We start from the raw sequence: 20,219 nt of genomic DNA, 5'->3' as shown, positions 1-20,219 counted from the left end.
TAACTGGAAATGAGTTTTGTCAATGTTTTGGAAAGGCAGAGGGGGGAAAAGAAACTGCTAGAATTAATCACAGTGAGAAACTACCTCTTCAGCAGTCTGGCAGAGTTCAGACAACCCATGAGAAGTGCAAAATAAAGTGGGCTGACTTACCCTCCAAAGGAACAAATAAAATTCAAACAAACACCCAAGTCTCCAAAACAGAGACATGCCCCAGTGCAAAGGAATGCAGCATCTGTTGCCACAACAGCTTCAGCTTTGGTTTTAATACACTTGTCAGCAAGACTGAAAGGTACCAAGGTAGAAAAGACTGTTTACCAATAACTTAAATAGACAGAAGGCATGTTGTCTTTAATTTACTAAATATTTATGTACATCCAACATTCCATCAATCCTAACAGGGATATTGAGGTCCCAAGATTGAAAAGGAGCAACTCCGACTGTTTAGCCCTGACTCAGCACACCTTGCACATGCAGAAGGCAGCCTGCAAAGCAGCTCTTTGCTTGTAGAGTCTTTGTTATCTCCAGGCTCAGAAAATTATAACAACTCAGCACTGCACCTATGACATCTTCCTACTAACAAAACAAGAAGCAATGAAACCCCAACCCATGGACAAGAAGGACCGTGTTTCACAGGGTGACCTCAATCAATGTTCAGACAACACAGAGCTGTCCTTTTGTTTACAACAGTGAGACACAACCATCGTTTTTCTGACAATGAATGTACCACTTCCAGCAGCGTGGAGCTGCAGCTGAAGCCATCTTGATTGGCTGAGCAGGGAGAAACTTTATCAGAGACATGTTCTTTCCCTGGTGTGCCTGTGGGCAGCGTTGGGCTCAGGAGGGCTCTGTCCTGGCGGCTTTCAGGAGCACCCTGCCCTCCTGCCTCTCCATCTCCAGGCCCAGGCTGTGCAGGGCAGAGCTCTGGGCCAGCCCCTGGTCCTCCAGCCCCGCAATCAGTGCCTGGTTCCGCTCGTTCTGCTCCGTCACGTTCCGGATGGCCAGCACTGCCCACTGGCTCACAACTGGGCACCAAAGTCAAGGACTGTGATTTATTCCTGCATTTCCCTCCCTGTGCCCTCCCCCAGTTCCTCAAACCCCAAACCCAGTAGGAATCAATGGTTTGAAAAGATAACACATTTGCAGGTGTTGACACTGAACCTGCAAATACCTGCATATGAGGTAACAATTTTAAATGAGGTATGCCCATTAACTTCAGGCAGGTTTACTAGTGTTTGAGTTAGAAAGAAAACCCAACAAAAATACAAATGAACTGCAGGAAATAAAAGGAAATATGGTTTCACACCAAAATTACAGTCAATAGAAATATTCCAGTCATCTGCCTAGTGGGATTAAATAAAAAATCAGTGACTTGTTTATGATCCCAACACACTACACTTTCAAGCACTGGCAAACAAAATAAGCTGCAAATCATCTCCAGGAAAGACAACTATTACTTTCACTGCAGAAGTTGAAGAGATGAAAAAAAAGAGAAACTATCTAGGTTAATATCTGCAAATGGCACAAATAAGGGCAGAGACATTTCAAATTCTGTAGCTTGTGATGCCAGTGAGGCTGGGCCCGTTGTGCCTGGGGCTCCCACACCCTGCCAGCAGGGCAGGCCCCGGGGCACCGCAGGGAGCTTCTACTGACATGAAACGGGCATGAGCTGCAGCTCCTGCACCTCCCAGGGTGGTCCCTGGGGCCAGGCCTAAGCCACATGTCAGGGCTGCAGACAAAGGATTTACATTCCCAGGATTATCAGCCAGGCATTTTCCCAGTACAGTGCTCACTTCAAGAGGTGTCAGAGCTGCTGGTCCCCCTTGCAGCTGAAGGGCTGCTATGATATCATCTCTCCCAGCCACCATTCAGAGAGGAGCCTTTCTGAATCACACAAGTGGTTTACCTGCAGGGCACCAATTATTTACTGCATGTAGCTTCACATCCAGCAGAAGAATATGAATAATTTACTCATCTCCTTGACGTCTTTTGGGTTGGAGAAGTGTCTGAGCACACAGATAAGATGGTGTTCTTGTGGCATTTGCCGGGGGGTGAATGCGGGGAAAAACTCCTCAGCTGGGGAAAATGGGAACCTCAGACAACACAACAGAGGAGAGGAACTTGATTTAAACCATCTTACACCATCTATTCTTGCACATCCTCAACAGAGACACAAGGGTTTGGATGAACAGCAGCCTGGACATACCGAGCAGGGAACAGCCCTGCATTGCACTGGCCACTGAAACAGCTCCCTGCCTTTTAACAGCAGTTTATATTTATTTTCACATTCCAGAAGTCCAGAATTGAAAACTCAACAATGACAAAGCACTAATAACTACAAGGCTTTTTAACGTTTTTTCCTAACAGAGCTCTTTAGACTTTGTCAGGAAACATGCTGCACACTTTCTTGGTTCAAGAAATTGCAGTGTGAGGTAATGACAGAGGAAATTGAGACCAAAAGAAACTTCTGCATCATATCAAAGCCTTAACAGGTGAACATGACAGAGAATATCAATGTATTCTCTTCTGTCAGTGCACCACTGGTATAGTTAAGTGGAAAGACAAGTGTCAAGCTACATCACAGTTACATAAACTAAGTATTTCCACTGAAGAGGATATTTGAAGATATAAAACAACAATAAAATGCCCAAGAAATCAAACCATGTACAAGCAGACTGTCAGTCAGCAGCACCATTGGTGAGAACAGATTTCAGAACAGCAAAGCACACAAGGTACAAACCAAAGAGGACACCCTGCAGGTCTTTCCCAGGCCCGATTTAGGGCATTTCCCCAGTACCAAGAAGCAACATGGAAGTTCTTCCAGTGGACTGTGAGCAACAGGCCACCACCCTCCCTGGCTGTGCTGCTGGGATGAGAAGCTGACCTTCCTTGTGCTCCTAAAACACAGCTCTGCATAAAACACAGCACTTAGAGAAGAATGCCTGCTACAATAGTAACAGCAAATTCAGAGAGTGACAGTTCTCACCCTCAAAGGGCCACACAGAGAAAAAAGTAGTCTCCAAAATGTTGGTTGCATTGGCCTTGAGAATCATCCTGTCACCATCACCTTTATGCCCTTCAACCCAGACCCACTGCCAAACCCGACAGAAACGCTGTTTCCCCATTACCAGACCCACCCATGCTTACAGAACAGCTAAACCACCTCCCTTTAGCTTATGAACTTATCACCACTCTGGCATTTATCATTACTGACTACTGTAGCTGAAGCTGCAACACGGTTTCAGTAACACTTTCCCTCCTTCATAAACCTCCCTTCTGTGTGGGTTGCCCATTGTGCCGGCCATGAATATTCATGGCCTTGTTCCACGCTGGGGAGGCTGAGCCTGGGCAGGGTTCTGAGGGGTGTCAGCAGAGATTAAAGCCAGGGCCAGCTAATACTCACATTACCCTCTTGCTCCTCTCCAAAGACACAGGAAGAAAATTAAACATATTCGAGAGCCTCTAATCCTACCAACACTTTAAGCACTTCATTGTATGCTCAGCTTTAAAAGAGAACTTCTGAAGTTGCCATAGTTACTACAAATGGGAGCATGAGCCTGTTTGTTGTGAAACTGCACCAAAGGGAACATCCACAGCAAGTGCAGCAGATCTCACTGCATAGACTTGGCTGCACTTTTCCAAAAGGGTGCACTGCACTCTCAAATAAATTAACATTACAGACAAGTGAAGATGATATTCTGTCACAGCAAAGAGAGCACACAAAAGGAACAAACCAATTCATTTTCTTCTACAGAAGCCTCACCACCAGACTATCTGTGTTTAGGGGCTGGAAGCAAACCCTTCTATGCATTTACAGCAACCCTTTTGCAGAACCCTTCTGTGGGGGATTCCTATGCTATTTTCACCGAATACAGACAATAACAAAACTGAACCAACCTGCCCTGTCTTCTATAATCATATAACAGCTTCATTCCACAAATTAAAATTTAAAGTAATCTCAACTCCTCTGGGTTGTAACTTCCATTGTCAGGCTGGGGAGAACACAGAGAAAAAGGAAGAGAGGCAGAGAAAATCAGCCCAAAGGGATGAAAAATGGTACTGTCTGGAAGCCATGAAACTCCATGCCACTAAATGCTGTGCACGTGTTGCCACTGACTGCAAAGGAACCTCGGAAGCACATTGCTTGGAAAAGGCACGTTCTACAAGTTAAGTATTACCATCAACTAATACAGGATACTGAAGAGTGATGACAAGGACAATGACACACACATCTGTCTTCCTAAGTCCTCTTCACAGTTATTAATACTGAGGAATCTTTAAATACAACAGTCCTGGTAGAGGGTTTGATTTATTACATAACGTAGTGTAAGGACTTTTTTTTTGTAAGTTAGACCATTTCCTGCACCACAGTCAGTTTTTCATAATTAATTATGTGACTCTTTATTGTGACTTTTACTTGTGCTTAAAGACATTACCAGAAATGCAGTAACAGAAAACGTAAAGAACTAAAGCTCTTATTTATTTATTTATTTATTTTCAAGACACTAATTTACATTTTTAGAATCAATGCTTTGGACTCTATTCATACCTGACATTGAATTATCAGCATCACAAAACATCAAGAATTCAGCCTATACAAACTTCAAATATTCTGCCCAGAAGGTAGAATTAAAAAGTCTACAATATTGCAGTTGCCTGTATTTCTTTCATTGCATGGCAGTTCTTACCACCTCTGGCTGCAGCCACCCTGTTCTGGGTTCCAGAGCCAGAAATGGGCACATTGAATAACCTGGGCCTGTCCCTCCTCCCTGCCCTGCCCTGGCAGAGCCAACACAGCCCAGCCCATGGAACCAGGAGCCTCCAGGGACAGTGGCAGCCCTGGATGCAGGAGGGGCTTTCACTGCTGCTCACACCCGTCAGTAAGGTCTGTACACTGGGGAGGGCAAAGCAGAGCTTCCTGTGTGCTGCAGGTCCCTCTCACCTGGTGCAGGGGCTCTCTCGGGGCTGCACCGTGCGCTGCCAGACAGGGCTCCATCCCCACCACAGCGTGGCAGCAGAGCCTCGCCGAGAGCGTGCCGGGACCCCGGCACGGCCTGGCCTGGCCTTCCTCCCCTCCCCTGGGGCCTGGCCTGGCCTTCCCTCCCCTCACCTGAGGCCTGGCCTGGCCTCTTCCCTCCCCTCACCTGAGGCCTGGCCTGGCCTCTTCCCTCCCCTCACCTGAGGCCTGGCCTGGCCTCTTCCCTCCCCTCACCTGAGGCCTGGCCTGGCCTCTTCCCTCCCCTCACCTGAGGCCTGGCCTGGCCTCTTCCCTCCCCTCACCTGAGGCCTGGCCTGGCCTCTTCCCTCCCCTCACCTGAGGCCTGGCCTGGCCTCTTCCCTCCCCTCACCTGAGGCCTGGCCTGGCCTCTTCCCTCCCCTCACCTGAGGCCTGGCCTGGCCTCTTCCCTCCCCTCACCTGAGGCCTGGCCTGGCCTCTTCCCTCCCCTCACCTGAGGCCTGGCCTGGCCTCTTCCCTCCCCTCACCTGAGGCCTGGCCTGGCCTCTTCCCTCCCCTCACCTGAGGCCTGGCCTGGCCTCTTCCCTCCCCTCACCTGAGGCCTGGCCTGGCCTCTTCCCTCCCCTCACCTGAGGCCTGGCCTGGCCTCTTCCCTCCCCTCACCTGAGGCCTGGCCTGGCCTCTTCCCTCCCCTCACCTGAGGCCTGGCCTGGCCTCTTCCCTCCCCTCACCTGAGGCCTGGCCTGGCCTCTTCCCTCCCCTCACCTGAGGCCTGGCCTGGCCTCTTCCCTCCCCTCACCTGAGGCCTGGCCTGGCCTCTTCCCTCCCCTCACCTGAGGCCTGGCCTGGCCTCTTCCCTCCCCTCACCTGAGGCCTGGCCTGGCCTCTTCCCTCCCCTCACCTGAGGCCTGGCCTGGCCTCTTCCCTCCCCTCACCTGAGGCCTGGCCTGGCCTCTTCCCTCCCCTCACCTGAGGCCTGGCCTGGCCTCTTCCCTCCCCTCACCTGAGGCCTGGCCTGGCCTCTTCCCTCCCCTCACCTGAGGCCTGGCCTGGCCTCTTCCCTCCCCTCACCTGAGGCCTGGCCTGGCCTCTTCCCTCCCCTCACCTGAGGCCTGGCCTGGCCTCTTCCCTCCCCTCACCTGAGGCCTGGCCTGGCCTCTTCCCTCCCCTCACCTGAGGCCTGGCCTGGCCTCTTCCCTCCCCTCACCTGAGGCCTGTTCTTCTCTCCCCTCCCGTGGCCTGGCCTTCCCTCCCCTCAGTTTAAAGTCACCCAAACACCCGCAGTACCAAAGCAATATCCTCTGTCATCCACAGCCTACAGGAAACACCCACAGCAGAAAATACCTGTCCATTAAACACCTTTCCCATTCTCAAGCCCCACTCAGCTCTGACAGCAGCAGCTGTGCCTCCCCGTGGCAGAGCAGCCCCAGCTCTCTGCTCCCCGTGTCAGCTCAGCCTCTGCCGTCCCTCCCATGCCCTGCAGAGAGGAATCCTCTCCAGGAGTGCCTACTGGGCTGCAGGGACTGACACGCTCAGCACAGCCAGCACAGCAGTGTCAAACCTCACCTGTGGCTCTCAGGAGAGCTCACCTGTTCAAGTGCCTACGGCCAATAAATGTCCTTTGAAGGCCAGAATGGACAATTAAGCCTCCTTTGCCTAACACTTCTGCACACACACAGATGACCCAAGGTCAGCCCCTCTGCAAATTAGGCCTGTCAATTCTGTTTCATGTACAAGATATTTCCATGCCTTTTTCTGAAAGCCCTTCAGTGTTGACCAGGGTATTTCACCGTGTCCCTAAGTAACCTATCCTGGGGGCAAATATCTCACTCATTACAGCCTCTGATTTATTTCTGGTTTGGATTTGTTTAGAATTGTTTCTAAACACTGATTTTCATTATAGATTTAAAAAACAAATTCCCACATCACAACCAAGGCACTTGGCAAAACATCTTTTGCATGAACTGAAGAAACCAAGGGAGCAATTCCAAGCTCTGTCTAATTCCTGTGTCTCTTCCCTCCCCTTGTGTTTTGCAGCACCCCCTTTGAAGCGCAGGCCCAAGAGCTGGGCAGCAAACCCTGCCCAAGGTGTTCCAGGAGCTGCTCCAGGTGCAGGGCAGCTCCCAATGCCAGCCATGCTCCAGCAGCACAGCCCAAGCTCTCGGGGCCATCCTGTGCTCACCTTGCCAGCCAGGGCAAAGCAGGAGGCTCAGTCTGACCTCCCAGGCTCCAATTCCAGCCTCCCCCCAGTGCTGCAGCCGTTCCAGGTGCTGGTGGGCTCTCTCTCTCTGCCCAGCCCCCTGGGATTGCTGCTGAGCAGTTCACACCAGGCACACTGGGCAGCACTGCACACCCAGACTGCTGCCAGCCTTTAATGCCTGCCAGCTAAACATCTCCTCTGTATCCCATGTGCTGCCTTTCATGCTCTGTGGGACTCCAAAACCCAGTGCCAAAACACCTCAGCATACCATGAACTCCAGCACAACATTTGGGTCAGGCACTCCAGAGCTACAAAAGCCATAGGACATGTTTAGCTCTGTCAGGCTATTTTTGCTGTAATGTCTTTTATGGCAAAACTTACAGAACTTCCAAAAAAAATTAAGCCATAACCTCTAGTTTGTTTTCCTTTTCCCTGTACTCAGTCTTGTAATACTAGCTTAAAACCATGAATATGACACATTCATTTGTGCTGCTTAGACTGCCAATCTTTTTTTAAATTATGACTTACATTTTTAATAGAAACCCGTAATTTATGAGCAACTATAAATCATCTGGTTTTAAAACAGAAAGAATCACACTCTTGATCAATCTCAAGTTAGTGCTCCACAGTTCAAGTACTCTGCTCTTACAGTCCCTTCTTTTACACTAATCCCATTTTAAGAGATCATGACAACTAAATCTGTTAGTTGTGCCCAAGAGGTACCAGAGTTAGGAGACTGTTATGTTATAAACCCACTGATAAAAGTGCCTCAGCTTATCTTCTCTTCGCAGGTACAGAAAAAAAAAGCAAAAACTCCATTAAGTTGAAACTCCTGTATCAAATTACTACTAAACCCTGCCCCAAACACTGAGCACAGGGGGTGGTACCTGTGTCCACAAACCTATTACATTCTGGGCAGGCTGGGGGGGGTCCTTTCAAATTTCCTGGGACATGGAAGGAAAAAGGCTGCACCTTCACACCAAAATATATTCATGTGCATTTATATGCATGCATATGGAGATAGACAGCTTCTCTAAAATGCTTTAAAATGGAAATTATAGAGGTCAAATAATGCTTCAAGGATTTGGCACTGCACTTAAAAACCCAGCCCCGTTCACACCTGGGATGTGGCCATGCTAATTACAGCTCAGCACTCTGAGGTGGATGATGAGTGGAGCTGCCACAACTTGGACTGGAGCTCTTTTTCTGTTTATAATCTCTAGAGATCCATCCCTTTATAGAGACTGCACAAGGCTCTGTATGCCAACTCATCTTTCAGCACAACACTTGAGTATTTCACTGATTCAGGGTCTCTGAATAACTCCCCCCCTGCTGCTGCTGCTGATCTCAAATGTCACTTTATGACAAATAATCAAAACAATGAAGGTAAATGAAACTCCAGTTCCATCCTCACAGACACCAAATGATGTCCAGTGTGCACCCAAAAATAACAATGGTTGAAAAAATGGGTGTTTTGAAAGATGCAACTCAATTATACCCAACTATGTAGTTAGCAAAACAGCCATTACCCACAATTCCATCTAGGATTTCAGGACATGGCTGCAGCTCCTGCAGGAAATCTCCACACCCAGAGACAGGAACAAATCCCCAGCGTCAGTGGAAGGGACTGCAAAGAGATCCCGAGTGATGGCAAAGGTCAGGTTTGGGAAACCACCTGGAAACCAAAGGAACAGGTAAACCAAAGACCTGAGCAGTGAGGGCAAACAATTCTGGGCTCAGGAAGGAGCTGCACAGGACAAGGCACTCACCAGCTGAAGGTAAAACTGTCCCCATAACAGTGACCCAAATGGGTGACAGCAGGATGCCAGAGCATAGCACTGGCCAGCTGGCATCCCAACCCTCTCTGCAGGCATGCACAAGGAAAATGGCAAGAACACAGACTGAAATATGATGAGGTGGTTGTAGAAGGCATTCCATTCCCAACAATATTTCTGAACCACTCCAAGCTTTACTTAAAAAAAACAAACAAAAACCTTTGCCTCTCAAATTTCTAGTGCTCTGTCTCAGCCCAGAGGGGAAATTGTCAAAAGAAAGTTTGTAGAAAAACCAAGCAAGCTGTTTGAGCTATAAAAGCTGTGAAATAGTATATATTTTCTTCATTTCTTTTTTTTTTTTGGATGCCCCTGGTAACTAAAGACTTTCAAGAATTCAAGTCTGTCATGGATTTAAGTCCACCAAGAGGATTAGGGCAGAGGACAAATATGACAATATTTGGTTTAGAAATAGAGTTCTTAACTTTAATTCCTCACTTTTACATGCATGAATTGGTGCCTACAGGGATTACTCCTCTCAAGGGATTAGAAATACTAGGATGTAACATTTGAAAGAGCCTCTTGCATTCTGTCCAGCTCTGTTACACTCCCCCAGCTGTAGGGACCCTGAACATCCCACATTTCTGCCTGATGGTTGTTGTCACTCACTGAGCTGGGCAGGAGTGAGATACTGAAGAACAGATTCATAATCACATCTCTGCAAATCTCCTTTAGTCTTTTATAAACTCTCAGGGAAATTATTAACCCCACTCCCTCTAAACTCTGAATTTCAATATTTTTAAAGTATTTTCAGTATTTTAATCATCCTACAGATGCTCTAAAAATGTATTTTAGAAATTATAGAACCTGCAACCTGAAATACACCATTAGGAATTGTCAATGTCCAAACACAAAGTGTGGTAAATGCCCAAAGTGTCACTTCTGGAAGACAAAAAGGGCTTTAATTTCTTGGAGTACCTTTTTCTGTACTGCATTACACTGCATTCCTTCTGTGGCCTTAAGTCTTTCTCATATGAGGAGAAAGTTGCATTTGACAGGAGAAAAGTTGCTTTTGTGGAACACAGTGTGGATTGCTGAAGGGCAGTGGGTGTAGAACCTCTCACAAAAGAACCCCACATTTTTGTTTCCATCCTAAAATGAAGTTTCTGGCAATACATACTTTGAGATACAGTCTTTGAGTTAGAATTTAGATCTACTAAATATTATGCTTAACACAGCAGGCTTTTTATTGGTTCTTCACCTTTCACTGAGTTTTGCCCTGAGGAGTTTGCAGCACCCAGAAGAGATAACAATGGGCTCAGACATGGCAGTTATGTTATCCCCACCCTTCAGATGAGCAGCCAGTCTCAGGTGTGACCTGAACCAAGGCTGGGTTACACAAATGGCTCCTCCTGTGCCCTTTCCAACAGGGAGCTTGTGCCCAGCTCCTCTGCCTTTGGAGCTCTGTCACAACCCCACTGAGAACACTTCAGACACTACACTGAAAAAACCTACCTGGAGTGGACTCCAGACCCCTGGGACCCATTAATCTGCTGCACCAACACCACTGGATAACCTGTTAGGCTTCTTCCAAGAGTGTAAAACCCACACTGACAGCCACAGACAGGGGACCTTCCCAACTGCCACCACAGGCAGTGTTTGGAAATAGCGGTGGTTTTCCCCTCTCCCCAGGAGAAATAACACAAAGGTTGAAACCTCTTGGGAATCCCTGAAGAAGCAGGTCCATTACTGAAGCCCAAAACACCCCACCCTGATCCAGCACTGCGGGATTGATTCCCTTCTGGGCTGTGCTGGGCTCCAAGGAATTCACAGCAACCTGCAGGAAGAGGGCGGGATCTGGTCTGATTAATCAGGTGAAATGAGCCCCTCTCCGGCTGCTGCTGCTCAGTGAATACCCACCCCTGTCCCTGTGCCAGCCTCTCCTCTGCCCCTCATAGAGACACTGACAGGGAGTCAGCTCTGTGCCCATGCCCAGAGCAGGATCCTCCTCTCTCTCTAAAGGTGAGTTCTCAGCACACAGGAGTCGATCAGTCTGCACCGGAGCGTGGCAGTGCAGTCACTTCTCTGGCTTTCCTGGCTCCATCTGTGGTAGAATCAGAACAGAATCACAGACTGCCCTGGGTGGGGAGGGACCTTAAGGCTCACCCAGGGACAGGAACACCTTCCACTGTCCCAGGTTGCTTCAGCCTGGCCCTGCACACTCCCAGGGATGGGGCAGCCACGGCTTCCCTGGGCAGGCTGTGCCAGTGGGAACAGGCAGAGCTGCCTCCCATCCAGCTGACATTTTGCTTTGCCTTTGGCCCCACCGACAGCTTTATGCTCTTAATCTGTGCTGACAGACCCCATCCTTCCACTGCTGACCTCAAGCTCTGCTGGCTAACCAGAAACCCACAGTGTGCCATGGCTGTTACAGCCACAGTGACACCTCAGTGCTGGCTGATAGAAGGGAAGGTGCTGGCAGTGCTGTCACCCAAGGGTCAGGGCTGCAGCAGCAGCACCAATGCAGAATCAAAGCCCACTGCAGAGCACACACTGCCCTTTCACCCAGGCAGACTTCAAACTAGCTAACTTCAAACATACTTGTGCAGCAAAGCAAGTGCCAAAGTGACAAGGAAAAGGGCAATGCCACAGGACCACAGAATGGCCTGGGTTGGAAGGGACCCCAGAGATCCTCCAGGTGGGCAGAACCTGACTGGGCATGATGAGTTTATTGCTGCTGTCATCAGTCCTCTGTGCCCTTTACAGATTCATCGCTACTAAATCACATGATTTCTGTATGCTTGTGAAAATACAGAATCAAATAGGTCACATCAAGCTGCTTAAAGCACTGGCAGTGCCTGAAGGGAGCTTTCCAAAGAAAGGCAACACTACTGATGTGACTCTGCTGTATTCTTTGGCAACACACACGGGACAGCCACATGTACGTGAAAATACTCAGCTCTACCATGGGTCACTCGGAAGACTCAACTCACACTCCTATTTTTGCTCTCCAGTGGCTTCCACTCAGCAGCAAGGCTTTTTTGCAGCATGTGGCCTGGTTTAGGCTGCACTCTAACTCAGAAATAAAGGTCTGTCAGCTCCCCCAGAAGTCCCTGCTGGCATCTCCCAAAAACAAACTGCCATTGTTGTAGACCAGAGCAACTTGATTTCCTGCAGCCGCGGCCAGTTTCATGAACCACAATTACACTTGCTGCTGCCATCAAGGCAAAAGTATTTTCAATCTACCTCTCAGATGACTTTCAGACTGAATATAACAGAGGCAGCTTTGGGAAGGAGCATCTGAGAGTTATCTTATGTTTTCATACACCATTCAGACTACGGCATCTGCGTATGGATATTTCACAGCAACAACAGGTTTTCCTTTCACAAATGCTGAACACTCTCACTCCTAAAATACAGCTAATTAGGTGTTTACTTATATATGTATAAAAAACATGTATGTGTGTATACACACACCCCTATACATATATAAGCATATATCCTCACAGCAGGAGATATTTTCTTCAAATAACTGGAAAAGCAGGATTTGGAGTAAATTTTTTACTGGCATTACCCAGATAGACATCTCCAACCCACCCTGCTATCCTGTGGCAGGTTTAATTTATTTGTTCTTAAACACGGGCTACAAAGGGAAAGCACAACATTCCCAGCTTTTCTGAAGCAGAATATGAAACTGAATTTTCAAAACTAAAACCTGAGCTCCTGAAAGAACCTCTTCTTCATCTAAGGGCAAACAAATTCACTTGCAATTTGAAACACCCTGACCTGTTTTAAACACAGGGGGACAGTTGTGATTAGGATACAGCCAGTCCCAGGTGGAAGATTTAAAGGAGATGGAAAAGGTTCTATTCAGTCTCCTCTGCAGTTTAACTTGTCAGGTGTATAATGAGGTGCCTCTCCCCAGTCTCACCCTGCTTACCTGTCCTGCGCTAAAAGCCTCACAGCTCCCTGTTGAACACCCAGCACCTTTCTCAGATGACTGGGAAACATGCAAAGCTGGAGCAGGTGCAAATTTAAAACACCAATTTCAATAATTACAGAGGTACAGCACAGTTCTTCTGAACTGTCCATAATCATCTTGGTGTCTGCTACTGCTTTGTTCACTCTTGCTCATGAAATATTGTGAAGGAAAACCACTATTTGTTGGTATAACTGTAAAAGTTACCGGTCTGAGGTGCAATCAGACAAGGTGACAGCTCTGCCAGACTGGGCACTGAAAGCTGAATCTGAACAACTAACCAGAGCAATGCAAACCTGAACTCTGGGAGTCCCACACTCCCTGGCAGTTCCATGCCTGTCACAGAGATGGTCAGGATCACACAGCGTGCAATTTGAAGGTAATGACAGGTTTACACAGGCATTTATTTTAGGATAAGAGCAGACCACTTCCTCTTGCAGCATTCTTCCATATGCTACAAATAAAAAGAATTATTAAAGAATTTTCCTCTCTAAGGTAATAAAGAACTCCTTTAACATCTAACATGGCAGTCCAGCTTCTCCTGATCCATTGCATACTTTAGGGAAACTATTTTTTCTCCATCCAGGAAAAAAATCTTATCTCTTTTACCACCAAAGTTACAGTTTTGTCATTAGAAAGTTTTGTATGTGTAATTTGGAGGGAGAACTTTGTTAGTGAAATGTAGAAAACACAATGACACCTTGGGTGACCATGAAGCAAATACAGAGCCAACAAAAATGAGCATCTACAAAGATGTTGTAACAAATCTAAGAAGTTCTTGTATAAAAGGATTTTGGATGAGCCTTTGTTGATCAGCTTTATCCCAGGAGCACATTCACTGTGGCTCACAGTGTTGGGATATGTCCCTTGGGGCAGGCAGGCTCTCAGCACTCAAGAGACCACTACTCTGCTTGGTAAGCATCACAAAATGCACTGGAGCATCAATCCTGGGAGCAAGGGACAACTGGGCCTGTTCAGCCTTGAAAGGAGACCTGCCCATGGTTGGCAGTGCCCCAGGGAGGGGCAGAGCTCGGCCCAGGCTCTGCTCTGCTGTGGGGAACCAGCCCTGGCACAGAGAAACGGGTAGGAACTGATGCCCAGGGAGGGACAGAGCTTGGACCAGGCTCTGCTCTGCTGTGGGGAACCAGCCCTGGCACAGAGAAACGGGTAGGAACTGATGCCCAGGGAGGGGCAGAGCTTGGACCAGGCTCTGCTCTGCTCGGGGGAACCAGCCCTGGCACAGAGGAACAGGCAGGAACTGATGCCCAGCGAGGGCCAACTGGGCAGGAGTAAGAACTGCTTTGCTGGGCAGTGCCCCAGCTCTGACCAGGCTGCCCAGGGAGGGTGTGGAGTCTCCTCCCTGGGGATATTGCAGAGCCCTCTGGACACAACTCTGTGTCGTGTGCTCTGGGATGGCCCTGCTGGAGCAGGAGGTGGCACCAGGTGTGAGCCCTTCCAGCCTGACCCAGCGTGTGGTTCTGGGCTTCGTGTCAGGCAGGACTGGGGTGCAGAGAGAGCAAAGAAACAGCCAAATCTCTCCAGATATGTTGCAATTATTATGCAATGGAGTCGGGCACCCACGTGCTGCTAACGGCCTGGTATGTGGTGTCCAGAAGCACAGAATATGCTGCAAAGCAGATGAAAGGAGAACCAGATCTAAACTGCAAACTCCTCTTGTCTTCCCTGTGCAGGACCCACTGGGAAGGCAGTAGGTGAGGAATACTAGAGGCAGCAGAGCAGCAGGGCAGCACCTGGAACAGTAAGAGACCAAAACACTGCAGGGAGCAGCAGGCAGGAGCTGCACTCCAGGAGCTGAGGCAGCAAACCCTGTCAGTCCCCGCTCTGCCCACTCTGCCATATGGATTGTTGGTGAAAGCTCACATTAAGAGGTATTATGTCTTTAAAAGCCAAGGAAACAAAGTTTTATCCCCTAATAAGAAGTTCATGGTGCAGCCATAGAAAGTCAGCCTGTACCAAAAGGTGTAACAAGTTTCACACTGCTCAAAATGCAGTAAAGGCTCCCATGGCATTTTACTTTCACTGCATTCAAGATCATAAATTAGAACTCTACCCTTTGAAGGCCTCAAACTTTATCCTCCTTTACTAACAGCTAAAATGAAGGATTAATCCTAGAAAGATACTCCAGAAGTGGTTGCACAGCTGTGCTCTCCAGCAAAGCAGCCACTTGGGACCAAAGCTCCCCACTGGGTTTCCTCAGGGCTGCTGTTCGGCTCAGGGGAAGGGAACTTTGCCTGCTCTTCCCAGCTCCCCCAGCAGTGCTTGTCACCAGAGCTGCACTCTGGAGCACAGTTCTGCTCAGAGCAGCACCCAGGGCCACACTGCCAGGGCTCCAAGGCCCAGCAGGGAAGAACAGAGAACTCCTGCACAGAAAGCAACCAGGTGAGTAATTCAGATGATACTTAACACTCCTTGCTCCTCCACACAGCTTGTTAGCACTGTGCTATCACCTATATTATTTTAAGATATATTTGTATGTAGTTGATGTTCTACAGCATATGAGAGAATATGTAACATTGTCATAAGTTCTTTTTTTTGTGTTGTTTTTTATACTTGTTAAAAAGTGAACTTTTTCTTTTCAATTAATTTTAAAAACCTTTTTCAAGTGTTCAGTGTAAGAAAGCTGACATGACTTTACACAGGAAAGGCATTTGATTTCCAGACCTACTTCTCAGAAGCTTACATAGAGCTGATGATCAGAGGCAGAAAATCCCTGCCTGAACACACTGGCAGGATCCCTGTGCAGTGCTGGAAGAGATGGGTAATTCTGCTTAACAACTGTTTATCTTCAATATAAAGTTATTCCCTCTAGCAGCAATCTGTCTTGGAAAGCCTCTGCTCTTAAACCTCAGGAAAAAAATAATATGAAGCACAACGCTGTTTATATTGTAGCCTCCCCAATGTTTCAGTAATTTGCACCACTGATTCTCTCAGTTATACACATTTCCATAACAGCTTGTTAGCCTTGACTCTGTGCTTAGAATAACCCCCCAGATCCCCATTGTTAAGCACTGAGTACTGATGGGGTGCTATTTCAGTCTCCTGAAGAGATTCCAGTGGAAGCAAAAGCTCCAAGATGTGACACAAAGACCAGAGTGAATTCTGATTCCTGTCACAGCTCTGATTGACATTTGCAAACCAGGAACATTTATTATCTTAGGAAACAGAGTATGACCACAATTCAGCTTGCTAGGTACCCAGTCCATGACAGCCTGTTTATGCCTTTGCTCACTCTGAGCCATTTCACTAGAGCTTCAGGCCAGTCACACTTGGGCACCCAGTAAAGGAGGGCTGGCCCAATATGGGAAACCCACACCTTTCTTTTACTCCTGAGTTACTCAATAAACACCACTCTTTGTGAAGGATACAGGGATTGTTGTCATCGATGCTGCAGTTGTCCAGAATCAAGGGGATAGCATCCAACTCAAACACCTACATAAAAACAAAAGCTTCATTCAACAGATGTCTCAACAACACAAACAGCATTTCAAGCAAGAAATATGTAAAAAGGGATGTTTGTTTCATCAAAAATATTAAACATTCTAACATGAGCTGCACAGTGAAACTGGTGCTGTCAGCAGTTATCAAAAGCAGCACAACAAGCAGACATTATTTCATGTTCTGCCCTCATTTAGCCCGTGTTTGACTGAGGTGTTCTCTGTGCTGCTGCTCACAGGAAGCCAGACAGGCTGTGCCCACTGACAGCCAGTGCCTGCCCCCAGAGGGAGGAACCACGGCAAACTGCTGAGGGAAAAAACAGGAAACACAAGTTGGAAAATACATCTCCCCACACACACAGGCTCACGAGGCCACGTGTCCTGCACCTTTCAGGAACTATGAAGTACCTGTGTGTGCCCAGGAACACTCCTGGTACCAAGTGACAGCCACTGATGATCCTCTTTTTTGAGAAGGTGTTTCTGATGTTATCAGCAAGCCAGCAAAGAGAAGAACTGGCATTTTTGTTTCCTGAACATTCTACACATGGGAATTCATAAATTGCAATGAATCCCAACACTACCAAGAACTTGGGACAAGCTGATGGTAACAATAAATAAGGAGCAGGATTATCCTAAGGAAAGCATATTCCATAAGAAACTTATGTAGACTTCTAAGGTACACTGTAACATCATGCATGCAAATCTGTAGCTTTAGAAAGTGCTGTGATTTAAACTGTTCAAAATTATCTGCAGAATTTCAACCTTGAAAATGTCTTCTTAGCACGTATGAGCTTTTTTTTAAATTACAAAAGTACTTTTAAAAAACCTTGAGAGCATGAGGATTAATTGTTTATATTCTTATACCCATGTATTATTTATATGCTTTAAGCCACCTGGACATAGTTCTGGGCAACATGATCTGTATTTAAGCAGGGGTTGGACAAGAGGTCCCTCCAGAAGTCCCTTCCAACCTCAACCATCCTGTGGCAGCCAAATTACATTTATCTAAATCGTAAACTCCATAATTCCTTAAAATTTAATCTCAAACCAAGAACTGGTTTCCTTTGCCTAAAGGAATTTAAGCCACAGCTTGATGATGGGATTCTCTCTTTGACCTTTTTTGGCCCAAACAAATGCAGTTTTATGCACCAAGGAAAACAACAAACCCCAAAACTGACACAGGAGGATCACCAGCTTTCTGAAAAGTTCTGTGGTTAGAGAAGAAAGTTGAGCAGGAGGAGGTTTAGATGTGAAACCCCAAACAGCCTATGGATCAGTAAAACTGAACTCAGAGACAAATTGAGCACACCCCTCTTACAGGTTTCTTTCCAGAAAATCTTCGTGAAGTGTCTCAAGGTACAACCTGAGCCAGCAGCAGTGGCAGAGATGGACACACAGGAGGCAGGACTGACATGTACAAAAAGCAAAGAGCACTGCTGGGTCTTACCCCCAAGGTTCCACATCTGTGCTGACATGCACATCACCTGCATGGAATACAGTTAATAACACAGGGCTAAAAATACCCATTCTCTGCACCAAGTGCTTGTGCTTTCTCCAGAGGCCATGCAGGGTGTCACACTTCAAAGCTGGGCCAGCAGTGACCTCTCAGTGACAGCAGCTGCACGTGCTGGGAATTGTTGGGCTTTGATGTTCAGGTTGCACCAAACCCCACGTGCCTGCAGTGCAACCTCTGATTGCCCACCAGGGAAATGCTGAGCAGTGCAAATCCATCCAAGTGCTGCCAGCTGAAACAAAGTATGCAATGATCTGCTCCAGTTCGCTCAAATCAGACATTTGGTTAACAAAGTATTTGGGGAAAGCAAAATTTTAATTAAAATGCACACATGCTTCAGAAAGTTGCTGCTGAATATGATGAGATTCCTTCGAAGTTAAGAGGGAACAGCAGCAGCAAAGCACAGCCCCAGTGATACCCTGGTGTACAAACCAGGAACAGCAGAGCTGTGGGGTCTGTCTGCAAACAGAAGGGCTCACACTCACAGTCTGTTCTCCATTCACATCACTGACAACACTGCTGGCACTAACATGGAAATACACCCGGTGGGCTGCAACAAAACTACAAGGGCCTTTTGTTATGAAGAGCTGTAACACTTTACTCTGTGCTACCCTGAAATGAAAAATGAAGCTGCAAGGCTACTTAAGATAAATTTAAAATTAAAAACATCGAGCTCTGTGCTGATGATCTCCAGTTGCTTCAGTCCAGTCAGTACAAAACTTCTGCCCTGATGGCAGTTCCTGAAATTGGTTTCTAAAAAGGTACAAACACAATGTCCAGCATTCCAAGGCAGGCATACAGTTAAAAATGAAAAGCTTCACAACACATTTTATACTGCTGTCCCATTTGATTACTCAACTTGCTTTTGAAAGATATTGGAGGTGAGTAGCATTGCAGGTAGAGAAATTCAGGTATATTACGCTGAAATGAAAACACCTCCCTCCTGTGACAAAGTGGCTGCTCATTTTTTCTCATCCTTTGTACCTGGGATTTAATAATCTATTTCAATTACTTAACAGTAAATGAATTAATGACATTAAACAGAAGCCCACGTAGGCAGAGGTGCTTTACAAATATTAAACACAAGTTTATGGAAGCAGCGAGCACAGACCATACATGCCCCCTGCTCTCATGGCCAAGGAATGATAATATAAGGTTTCATTCAGATGGTTTGGGACATGTCAGCCCTGAGCAAAAAGCTGTGCTTTTTCTCTTGATAACCAATGACAAAATATGGACCAAAACTCAATTTTCTACTTTATTTTACAGAACTCACTTTATTGATCAATATATAAAATATAGCAAAGTGAAGGGTATCTGTCTGAACAGAACTTCTGATAATCTCCCAGTATTTCCTCATGAAGTACACAGAAGTAATTATCATTAACACAATCATTCACAGGAGAGCCCAGAAACAGAATTTACACTGCAGACTATTTACTGAGTGTTTCCTCCTAGCAGCAAGGGCCAAGCTCAGGGGGAAGGATGCAAATTCTCTGAGCCTGACAGTGCTTGCTGCTCAATCTGCTCCGGGTAAAATGCAACTACAATCCCCAGGCCTGGCAACTGCACAGCCAGAAAGGGAAAAATAAATAAGTAATCCTGCAAAAATAACCCCTCCACAGAGTAATTAACACTTCAGGAATTAGAAAGATTACCTACTCTCCTAAGAGTACTATTGTACAAAAAGAACATTTGTGCCTTCAGATAACAAGAGCTAGAACACAAACGACTCTTCCACCAGAATGTGACCGATTTTCAGCCTTCAATTAATGAAGCAGCACGAAAAGGTCTCTGTTTCAGCCACAGAAATACTCCTGTTTCTTAGAAGGTGAGTTTGGCCACACTACAGATAAGCCAAAGGCAGTGCAGTCTCAGAGACAGCAGAGGACTGGTCACAGTTTGAGCACTCCAGGCTAACACGTGCTCTTCTCTTTAATCACCCCTGATAAGCACAGAGAAAGAGGAAGACAATTTCTAGGTTAGAAAGAGGTCTGGGGCAGGAAACTCGTAGTCCAGAAATGAGTCAAACCCCAGGAACAAGCAGGAACCATTGCCATGGAAAACCTCCAGATAACACTCATTACAGATCAGCAGTTTCCTACCAGACAAAAAGTCTGTCTCCAATCATGTTTAGCTCCAGAGTATTCAATTTCAATTCACATTATGGAACTTAAGAGGTTTCTGGGAGCAACAAACCAGGCAAACTGCACATTTTTAGGGACTTGGCTGCTTCCCTGTCTCTTTGTCAGGCTGCCAGCTCTGTGGCACAGCTGAGAGCACCAAGCTCTTTCTTTCACCAAAACAAAAAGAAAGCTAAAGGAAATTAAGGGTAAGAATTAGCAT

The 20,219-nt window shown here is 46.9% G+C and overlaps 1 protein-coding gene across 2 annotated transcripts in view; it reads right to left on the bottom strand.

Annotated features, from left to right (window-relative positions):
- Window positions 1–235: 235 nt before the first annotated feature.
- Window positions 236–20,219, bottom strand: part of ATXN10 (ataxin 10) — a 58,439-nt gene continuing 38,455 nt past the window's right edge. For both annotated transcript variants that reach the window (XM_071551497.1, XM_071551498.1), the window contains 2 exons: window positions 16,292–16,355; window positions 236–1,022 (listed from right to left, as the gene is read on the bottom strand). In XM_071551497.1, coding sequence (XP_071407598.1) covers window positions 835–1,022; window positions 16,292–16,355 — 252 coding nt within the window. In that variant the 3' untranslated portion in view covers window positions 236–834. The remainder of the gene's footprint in view (window positions 1,023–16,291; window positions 16,356–20,219) is intronic.

Source organism: Pithys albifrons, chromosome 3 (assembly GCF_047495875.1).
Source record: "Pithys albifrons albifrons isolate INPA30051 chromosome 3, PitAlb_v1, whole genome shotgun sequence".
In the NCBI taxonomy this organism is placed as follows: Eukaryota; Metazoa; Chordata; class Aves; order Passeriformes; family Thamnophilidae; genus Pithys; species Pithys albifrons.
The sequence above is the reverse complement of the archived record's forward strand: the minus strand, read 5'-3'. Positions and strand labels throughout refer to the sequence as shown.